Source organism: Seriola dumerili, unplaced genomic scaffold (genome assembly GCF_002260705.1).
Source record: "Seriola dumerili isolate Sdu_G_001 unplaced genomic scaffold, Sdu_1.0 BDQW01000088.1, whole genome shotgun sequence".
NCBI lineage: Eukaryota > Metazoa > Chordata > Actinopteri > Carangiformes > Carangidae > Seriola > Seriola dumerili.
In genome coordinates, this window is record NW_019174343.1 from 14,593,464 (window position 1) to 14,603,941 (window position 10,478).

The window sequence follows — 10,478 nt, forward strand, 5'->3', positions numbered from 1 at the left end:
ATATCTTTCCTTCCACTGTGTCCCACCACACAAGCGCATCTTTAACTCGCACTTGTGCTAATCGCTGTAGTCCTGTTATCTTTCTCCTTTTTTCCTTTTCATACTTCCTACATGAAATTAGAACATGCTCCACTTTACTCTCCTTTACGTAACACCGATTACATTGAATACAACTATTTCAGTTGCTGTGACTGACTCAGTCTACTCATGATTACTTACTTTTCTATCGGTATTTCTTACTGCTCTTACTTTTTATTGAATTTCATGTAAGTGCCTACCCTTTGGCACAATACTGCAGCCATTGTTTAAGTATTTTCCTCCAGCCAACACTTTTCCTCTCTGATTTTGAAAGCTTAATATCAGTTTCCACATTTCCCCTAACTTCTCATTTCCTGGGATAGTTTGCTGGTACCCACATGAATGTTATGTTTTTTCCCCTGACTGGCTAACCTTGAATTAGTAAACAGTAGTTTATAGGTTAGGTCGTGATGATTTCTGACTGATCCTGTTTTAATGCTTGACAGTGCTGACACTGAGTCACTACACATGAGTATTTTACTTGTTACGACATCTTCCACCCACTCAAATGCTAACTGAATTGCCAATTATTCAAAAGCATATACACTCAAATTAAGGTTCTCCTTCTGACCCCAGTGTCTTGACTGGCAATCACCACTATTGTTGCTTCTGTTAATGGATCCTTTCTTCCATCAGCAAAAAGCTGCAAATAGTCACTGTAATTCCTATCTATGTAACCATATTCCTGGTCTAGATCTACTGTTTTATTTCTGTGCTTGATATTCAGTAACTCCATGTCCACACAGGCATTTTACAGCATCCATTCTGGTCTCACAGGCCACAACGCAGCTGGACAAAATATCATCACATGAACTTTCATTTGTTCTGCTATGTTCTTGCTTATCCCTTCAAAGCTATTTTTTTCTGTTTTTCTCTACTCCCAACAGGCCCCCCAAGACTCTCTTAGTTGGATGACTTTCTTTGTGTCCCCTTCTATTAACCAGTAATTGGTCATCAGCTGATGTTTGATGATATGTTACTTTGAAAACAGTAACACATCCTAAGATGTAGTACGGGAATTCTAAGGATAAGGCATAAGCACTGTAAGACACATTGTGTGATGTGAACCCTGATTTCCATTTAGTGGGTATTATTGACAGACAGACTAATATGGCAATATTTCAAATAATTTGTACATGGTAAAGTTTTCTTGGGCCTCGATTTGGCTTGGAAATGATACAAAGCAGGATTAGAAATGCATACACAGGGATATTCAATTTAGTTTGGCAATTTTTAGATAACAAACTAGGACAAAGTAGAGGCAGAGTGAACAAAACAGATGCAAACCACAATTTTAATGGGAAGCGAGCTTCTATGATGGGAGACAGCTCTAACATAGCAAATACAAATACCCGTGTGACTGTTAAGTGTGTATTGTGAGACTTGCTTTCTGTGTTGGTGATTACTGTCTTTATCTATATTTTACTTTTGAGAGACAGAGTTTACGAAGTGCTTCAAAAAGAAGACAATCAAGTCATGTCAGTTCCTGGTGGTAAGAAGAATCACATAGAAGGCTACTTATGAACTAAGCCTCTCTTCTTGATGACATGTTCCATCGCAGCCTTTTCGGAGGTGTCCAAGTTGATATTGTACTTGGCCAGGACTTTCAGGATGGGCCTCAGCCTTAACCACCACTGTGTCTTTGGAATACGATGACTGCAGGGAAAAGAAAGCACATGTCAGTGTGAGGAGGAAAGTAGAAACAAGAGCAAAATGACTTTTCTAAAATATCTTAAATACGTCCAATATGTCCACTGTGTGAACAGCAAGTCTCCAAAGCATCAGCCTAAAGCTTTATAACTAACATATTAACAAATAGCATGTGCATAATATGTGCACATGTAGTACGACCAGACCACCATGGGCATATCATTGGAGTTTTCTACCTGTCAAATCTAAGTATAATTTTATTCATTATTTCATGTTTTCATCATTTTGTGTACACTTGGCCATGGTTTAGTATCAACTGTTTTTTTTTTTTTGGTTGTATCAGTTTGGTAAATAAAACAATGGACTGAAAGCTTCAGCTGCAAAGTGGGGTGTTGACTTTCATTAGGGTAAGACTCATAAGGTTTTATCTTGATGTAAAAAATATTGTTCAAAGCTTTAATGTGGCCACAGAATTAAATACAAAACAGTGGAGAGGAGAATAACTGAAGAGAGAACAAACTGAAGGGATAGAAACTAAGTCTTACTCAAAGTCAGTCTCCTCTTTAAGTTCTTCCAAATTCCGGAAGACCAAAGCTCTCTTCTTCATGCCCAGCACACAGGCTGTATCCGGAGAGTTGGCAAATATGCGACCTGGAGGTTTGAGATGAACAAAAAAACTACACATCAGTTCAGGGATCACAGGAGGTCAGCTCAGCAGAAGTGTACAACATTTTGTGTTTTTAGCAAGGTCATATCCTCACCGTGTCTGTAGCATTCCTTCAGCTTGTCAGTCAACCAAAGGACAGACTTGATGCCCATCTTTGTGCCAAAATTCCTGTCAAAAGGAGTGGGTGTTCCGCCCTAATAATGAAGGAAAATAAAATTTATGGTATTGAATGGGGTGGCAAGTAATGAGTCTAATACACAACAAACAGAACATTTGCACACACCTGTTGCATATGTCCAAGTACATTCTTCCTGCAGTCAAACACACCCTTGCCCTCCTCTGAGTACAGGTTGAAGATAAAATCTGTGGTATAGTTTGCATTGCTTTTCTCATTTCTGAAACACAAGAAGAATACTGGATGAGATCTGAACCATCAGTGAGCTACAGAGTGTTGAAATGAAATTCCCACAAACCTCAGAATCAGTCCTCTCTTCACTGTGGTCTTCATCTTCTCCACCAGATGTTCCACATTCACCTACAAACAAATCAGCTATCAGACCACTGATCCAATCATCCACCCCTCAGTGATGTACTGTATGTCATCACTCAGCCTCCTGTCTTTTATACAATCATAAGCTCAGACCTCAAGGTCGTGAATGTTGAAATGCTCCTCATAGATGTAGGCAGCATCAGCTCCAGATGCCAAGCCGGCCATGGTTGCCAGGTAGCCGCAGTATCCTCCCATAGTCTCAACAATAAACACTCTCCTCTTGGTGCCAGCGGCAGATTGTTTGATCCTGTCGCACGTCTGAAAAGGAGAAAGAGATAAAGAAGAATAATATACCGTAGTGAGTATAGGATTTTGACTTTGAATTACCCGGGGTTGAAGTATTTTTGTGTACTATAAAAATTTTACCATGGTTATGGTGTTGAGGGCAGTGTCAGCGCCAACACTGAAGTCAGATCCAGGAACATTGTTGGAGACAGTAGCAGGAATAACAACAAGGGGAATGCAAAGTTCCTCGTACTTCTCTCTAGCTTGCACTATCTCCAGCCCTCCAACAAATGCCTGATGAAGACACGAAGGACAAAATTAGTAAAAGTGACTTTCACCATCATTTAGACTACGTGTTGCATTTTGTACTTATGTTAGGGTATGATGTCAATACACCAGCAAAACCTCCATATTCTAGCTGCTCACCTCAAAACCTCCGATAATGACTAGAGCATGAATGTTGAACTTAGTGATGGTCAGACTGATCTCCTCCATGAACTCATGTGGCAGGGATCTTCATAAAAGGGGAAAAAAATCATAGTAGATTACACCTGCCCCATGTTAAGTTGAAATCAACACTGCCAGTACAACTCATTGTACATTTAAAAACATTGAAACATGTGCCATCATTGCTGCACCAAATGGTCTGTTGAAGCATCTCACCTCTTAGTTCCCAGTATGGAGCCCCCTTTTCCAGTCCAGCCTGCCACTCCAGACCAACCAATGGGCTCAATCTGTGCAGAGACAGAGTGTGTGCTTTATCAGCCTCTTTCATTTATGTAGGCTACACACTGACAAGGGTAAAGCTGATTCACTGCCATGATAGTAAAAGCTTTCTTGTTTGATTTTTGTCTGTAACTAGAATTTACCAGTCCATGAGCCAAGCCGTCGAAACCGTCATGCACTGCCAACATCTGGTGGCCCTGGAGAAGCCCGATCCTGACAGCTGAACGGACGGCAGCATTCATCCCAGCACACGGAGCTCCCACATTAATTATGGCAATGTTGATATTACTCTGGCATGGGCAAGAGACATTTGTCAGAACAAATGTATTTTCCACAGAGACTTAATGAATGAGAGTCAGTTAATGTACACACTACAACTGTAGTTCCTGACCTTTGTATCTGGGGGGCGCACATGAGCCAGCATTTTGTAAGTGTTCCAGTTGTTCTCAAAGCTCCTATTGTCAAAAATTAGCAGAAATGTACAGACATTTGAAACTCAATACAACACTTGAGAATTCTGAATGGATAACATGAAAGTGCATGCCTCACTTTCCCCTGAGCTTCACAGCATCGTCAAACCTCCCTTCGGCCATGGCTGTGGTGACATCTTTAGTCTGATGTGGAAGAAGATGAAAAGGCAAAGAGGCAACTGAGAATTTAATCAGAAAATTAAGCAAAATATTGAACACATAGCTTTTTAGCACTCGTTTCATTCACTTTATATAAACTAAAGAATTATGATTTGTTTTGTATACACTATACAGTACGGAAAATATTTGACTCACCACTTGGACACACTCCATGAGAGGCAGCCTAACGGCCAAATTACCAGACAAGCTGACCACACAAGCAGGTGTTTCTGGTGTGGCCTCCAGCAGAGCCATCACAGCCTCTACACCCATCCTGCTCGCCTGAATCATGATATGAGAGAGCAGGCAGGTGTTCAGAGAAGCTGATACATGTGTGTTTATTCACTTTGCTGAACAGAGGTTGGAACAATCGGTGATTATTTTAAAAGTTCACATATGAGGAAAATGAATTATTACCAGGATCCTGTCAAAGGCGGAGGGAGTTCCACCTCTCTGTACATGGCCCAAGATGGTGGTGCGAGTGTCGAAGCCTAGTTTCTTTGATATCAGCTGGACAGACAGATAATATATGAGCAGTTTGCCTAACATTACTAGAGCCTATTTATCTATGCTGGTTTTGTTGGAGTACTCTCATTACTGACCTGTTTGACATTGTCACAGGTGATAGGTTTACCAGTGCGGTCCATCGCTCCCTCTGCAACAATGATAATATTCAGACGGGAGCCACGACCTCTTTGCTGAGAGGGACAGAGAAAAGCTTTAAGATCAACAAGTGGATTTTTTAAAAGTGAGATTCAAATCTAAACTAGTCATGGAAGACGATGGGGGACAAGACATGCACCTCTGTCAGTCTTCTGCACAGATGCTCCTCCCATCCATCTTCTGGGGGCATCTCTGGGATGAACACCCAGTCAGCACCACAGGCCAGAGCTGTCACTAAAGCCAGGTAACTGTTGGAAAAAGTAATACCTGCTAAACAACAGCATGTTAGCATCGTCCTTATGAGCATGCTGATGTTAGCATTTAGCTCAAAGCATCGCTGTGTCCAAGTACAGCCTCACCGAGCTGCTAGCATGACCGCCTTTGACTGATGACTTTTACTTACAATTTCAGTGTAGTAGGTTAAGATTTACTATTTCATCCTTAGAAAGTTAATATTATTTTATGTAATGCATAACCAGCAGTTTACACATTTAGCCACTGTACTGTAGGCACAACTACCCAGTTACTGTGCCATATTTTGTGACTCCACATAAACAACTTGTATGTACTCACCCACAGTGCCTGCCCATTACCTCCAGGATGAAAGTCCTCTGGTGACTGCGGAATGACACGTTTTAAGTTAACAGTCTTTAAATGATTTAGCGGTTTTGTCCCTCATACCTTCATCTGAATTTATTAAACGTATACCTCTGTGCTGTGGTGGTGATGGCATCCACTATCTCTATGATGCGATGCAGGGCAGAGTCTGTGCCAATGGTCATGTCAGTGCCACAGAAGTCATTGTCAATGGAGCCCACCATGCCAACGATATTGAGGTGAGAGGAACACTTGGCCTCATTGGCTGTAATCTTACCTGAGAAAAGATTAAAATGGCAGCAGTCTCAGACACACCATTTCACCAAGATCGTTAAATAAGTGCAGTAAATTGTACCATAACATTATTGTGGGATAGCAGGAGTATATAAGAGTCATTTCACATGTGGGTTGTGTTGTTTAGAACAGTGTGTTTTATGGCCATGACTCTCACCAGTTTTAACCAGTTCTACCAGCAGCTCACTCCACTCTGTTCTGAACTGGTTAGCACCGGTCAGACTGCCATCGCCTCCAATCACACACAGGTTGGTGATGCCCAGCTTGACTAAGTTTAAGGCAGCCTTGGTGCGTCCCTCCTTGGTGCGGAAATCCTGGCAGCGAGCACTACCAATCACAGTACCACCCTGATGTCAGGCAAGGGGGGAGACAAGAATCACTAGGACGGATAAGGAGGGGGGTAAGATCATCTGAAACCTTAGCACTCATGTCAAAGGTCCAACAAGTCTTGCTATTTAATGAACCTTGGCATTTAGATGACCATTTGACCTATGGAACTGTCCAGTGGAGGCTAAAGAGTTGCCAGAGTTACACACATCCTCCATCCCACTCACAAAAAGAGGCTTAGCTGTGACTGTGAAAGGGTAGACGTAACAAACATGCAGGTAAATATGCGTTTACTTCCTCATGCTTGTTCTCACCAGCTGCAGCATCATTGACACACTCTCCCAAGTAGCAGGGCGGATATTGTCACCTCCATCCACCAGACCCTGGTAACCCTGTGAACAAACAAACACACAACACAATATCACCTCCTTGGAAAGGGCTCATTGCTGGGAAGAAGGCATATTTTTACTCTGGCATGTGCTGCTATTTCAGTCCAACAAGTGTTTTGTTTATTATAGTGGTATTTGCTGGTGTTAGGCAATTGAATAATGAATGATTCATCAATGTAAAGTAAATTAACTGTTTAAGAAATTTCTCAAGCAAAAAGGCCAAACATTTACTGGTACCAGCTTCTCAGTTCTGATCATTTGTGGTTCATATCATTGTAAATGAAATAACTGTTTTGCTTTGGACTGATAAACAGACAAATATGAACAATTTGAAAATAGTACTAGCGTTTTTCACAACCTGTATTTGTTTGATATTGTACACATTAAAAGATGAATAAGATTAAAAAAGCAGTATTCACCTCATAGACAAAATACACCTTGGCTCCTGTGTAAAGTCCAACTCGAACTGTGGCCCTTACAGCTGCATTCATACCTGTGGGCACAATGTGTGTGCATATTAGCTTGTATGAAAACCTTGCGATTGCTCTCACACACAGGTGGAAACAATGACTGAATGGAATAATGGGAAAATGATGGTGGGAAAAAATACAGTTATTATTGTGACTGTAATTTAGTAGTTTATGCTCTATATTTGGTTACTATTTTTTTTTTTGTCAAATGTATATTTTATGTATATTTGTAAATGTATATAGTAGAAACATGTTAGCATGGTAGTTTGAATGGGATATTTTGATAGTTCTTCTTAGCCTCCAATTTGCTTAATGACATGTTGAATTGATGTTGGATGACTCATGCTCATTGACTAATATTAGCATTTCTTACTTTAGACTTTACCTTAACCTGCTGCTGCTGCGGCTGCTGAACACCAGATGGGTGCAACAACAACATAAGCTTAAAGCAAAGACAGATGATAAAACCATATTATAGTTCCATTTTATTCGACTGTAATGTCAATGTTAGTCACAGTTGGATTTTCAGGGATAAAGCAAAGCTTGTAGTGCAGGAAAGGCCTCTGCCTGTTTTCTGAACACTGTGGGGGTTGCTTAAAGGACAAGATGTGGATAGATTAACTTTAGAGGCGCCAAGAGCATCTCCACTTACAGTGTAAAGGAGGAGAAGAGAGAAAGGTAGAATAGGACGGCCCTCTGACTCACTACCTCACCACTTTACAAACACATGACAGAAAGGTCATGCCTCTAAAATTAGCCCTCACAACAGATACAGTGTTGGAGAGACACGAGGAAGGAAAGGAGGTAGAAAGTTGGACTAAAGCATATGAGGATGACTAAGAAGGTAAGCCTGTAATGAGGATTATGAGTGAGAAAGAAGAATGGTGAGTTTTGCAGTTTTGAATTTACACACTTCTGCTAAGGTCTTATAAAGTTCAGTAAGGTAAAACAGGCATGGGTAGTCTCACACACTCACACTACAGCGTTGCGTGGGGTCACTGACACACTTCCTAAAGGTCACAGTGAAGATATTCCTCATCAAGCTAAAGGTCAGAGGAGCATCTGTCTCACTCTGTGGTCCTATAGCAGCTTTGAACTACAGAGTTCAGGCTGCCCTTTTCCACAAGTTATGCTATGAGAAAAGCTATGAGAGAGATAGCTAGATAACTGTTCTAGTAGAGAAATCATTAAAGTGTTATCATCAGTAATGAAATATTATGAGATGGTATAAAAGGAAGATGCTGTCATGAATGTGGCAAGAAAGGTCTAGACTTTTTATTTATTTATTTTTTTTTAAAAATCTGTTAAAACATAAAACTGTTAGTACAGATTGTGTAATACTTAGAAACAATTTTAAGCTGTTAATAATGTCAAAAGGCAAATGATACACCCACAGTGGATCTCTGTGTAAGCTACAGTGCGTGTCTAAAGCAACCACTAACTATTCAAGAGGCATCAAAATTTGGACTCTTAATAGGTATTTGATTCATTTTACATTTCAGATACATCTTTATTTGTCATTTAACCTTGTCATGGGTTCACTAATTGCTGACTCCCCACTCATCAGATCCTCTCAACCACCTGCTGAGGCAAACAAGCAGCAGACATGTCCAGCCTTGGCACTCCACACTCACATACCACCCTGGAAATCCTCCACTTACCCTGGGCATCGCCTCCCGAGGTTAGCACAGCAATTGCCCGACCCTCTCCCATCGTGGTGTGGCTGATGGTGGCCATTTGTGCTATGGTCCTGGAGCTGAAGCTGCCTGAGAGAAAGAGGCCTTGAGTGAAAAATCCCTGCTACCCTGCTTTACTGTGTGGAGCACAAGTAGCCTCTCACCTCTAACTCAGCCTGCCTGTAATGGAAAGTAATAGCAGTTGCAAGGGTGCACAGATTAACTCCCCGCTTGGCAGACAACGAGGCACACATAGTTGTCCAAACACATTTAGATGCACACACACACACGCACTCAGTGCCTATTAAAAGTATTCAACTCCCGTCATCTTCCACCCAGTTTATAGTTTTGCACATTTTATTCTGTTACAACACTGAATCACAGTGGATGTACTTTTTTCACATTTATCAGCACAAAAATACACAAGTGAAATCTCACAAATACAAATATATTCAAACTGATCTAAATTAATTTTAATACACGAAGTAACTGGCTGCATCACTTTGCACACCTGGAAATTTTTTTCCAATTTTTAGTAAAACTGCCTCAGCTCTGTCAGGTTGCATGGAGACTGACTGAACAGCATTTTCTTTTTAAACTTTGGCCATAAATTATGGATTGGTTCCAGATTGAAGGCTGGACCCTGACCACTCTAGGACATTCATATGGTTGTTTTCATGCTGTCCCTGTTTAGCTTAACCTTTACTGCATGTGTGGGGTCTCTGTCTTGGTGTAAAATACATTTTAGAGGACTTCTCTTGCAAACTGCAGCAGGTGCATTTTTTTTTAAATAACCAATATTTCTCTGTAGTTATTCATGTTATAGTTTTGGCCGAATATCGACATTTGTCACACAGGTGGCCTCAGTTCAAGGTGGTGTGTCTGTGAATGTGGTGGACCCCGAGGAACCAGGGCTTTGGAGTTTATGTATAAAAAAAAACACAAACACTGATCACACCAGTGGCTTAGATGTTTTTAATGAAGGGTGTGATTAGTTGATATTCATTGTTACATTATTCCATTAAATTTGTTGTATGTTTTATATCTTCACTTAATTAAGTTCCATTTGTTTTATGTTTTAACATTAAAGTATGTTTTGTTGTTGATGAGCATCCACTGTGATTCAGGGTTGTGGCTATCATATCCCTATTTACTGTATATTAGACAGCAAAACCTACAGGTACAAATCAAATCTGTACAGCAGCAGATATAGATGTGCCTTCTGTCACCTTTATTCAGTACATAATGATGAGGATCATCTATGAAACCAAGTCCTATAGGTCCTCATTTACCGCTATCTTAATAGGAGCTCTCTATAAATTCAAACTGATAATGACAGTCCTTTGATTGCAGACTGGCTTACCAGCATGCCCTGCTGGGTCAGAGCTCGAGGACGTCTTGCTTTCACATTCAGATGCTGAGAGGTCATCACCACCTGAGGAGGGAGAATGATAGCACATTACCCAAGCTGTGATCCAGCTGTACTGTGTTTTACTTTACAGCTAAATCATCAGCTGTTGTTGTAGCAAACAAGCTC

At 40.8% G+C, this 10,478-nt stretch overlaps 1 protein-coding gene across 1 annotated transcript; it reads right to left on the bottom strand.

Annotated features, from left to right (window-relative positions):
• Positions 1-1,353: 1,353 nt before the first annotated feature.
• On the bottom strand, positions 1,354-9,919 carry LOC111221634 (ATP-dependent 6-phosphofructokinase, muscle type-like). Its single transcript, XM_022745090.1, has 22 exons — positions 8,927-9,919; positions 7,215-7,288; positions 6,721-6,798; positions 6,237-6,426; positions 5,897-6,062; positions 5,762-5,806; positions 5,328-5,436; positions 5,128-5,223; positions 4,943-5,035; positions 4,682-4,807; positions 4,446-4,510; positions 4,288-4,351; positions 4,040-4,186; positions 3,834-3,904; positions 3,597-3,684; positions 3,312-3,464; positions 3,039-3,203; positions 2,869-2,930; positions 2,679-2,790; positions 2,490-2,589; positions 2,274-2,379; positions 1,354-1,734 (listed from the first exon to the last, which is right to left on the bottom strand). Exons 1-22 carry the CDS (start codon positions 9,000-9,002, stop codon positions 1,593-1,595), a joined length of 2,328 nt encoding a protein of 775 aa, XP_022600811.1. The 5' UTR covers positions 9,003-9,919; the 3' UTR covers positions 1,354-1,592.
• Positions 9,920-10,478: the final 559 nt, after the last annotated feature.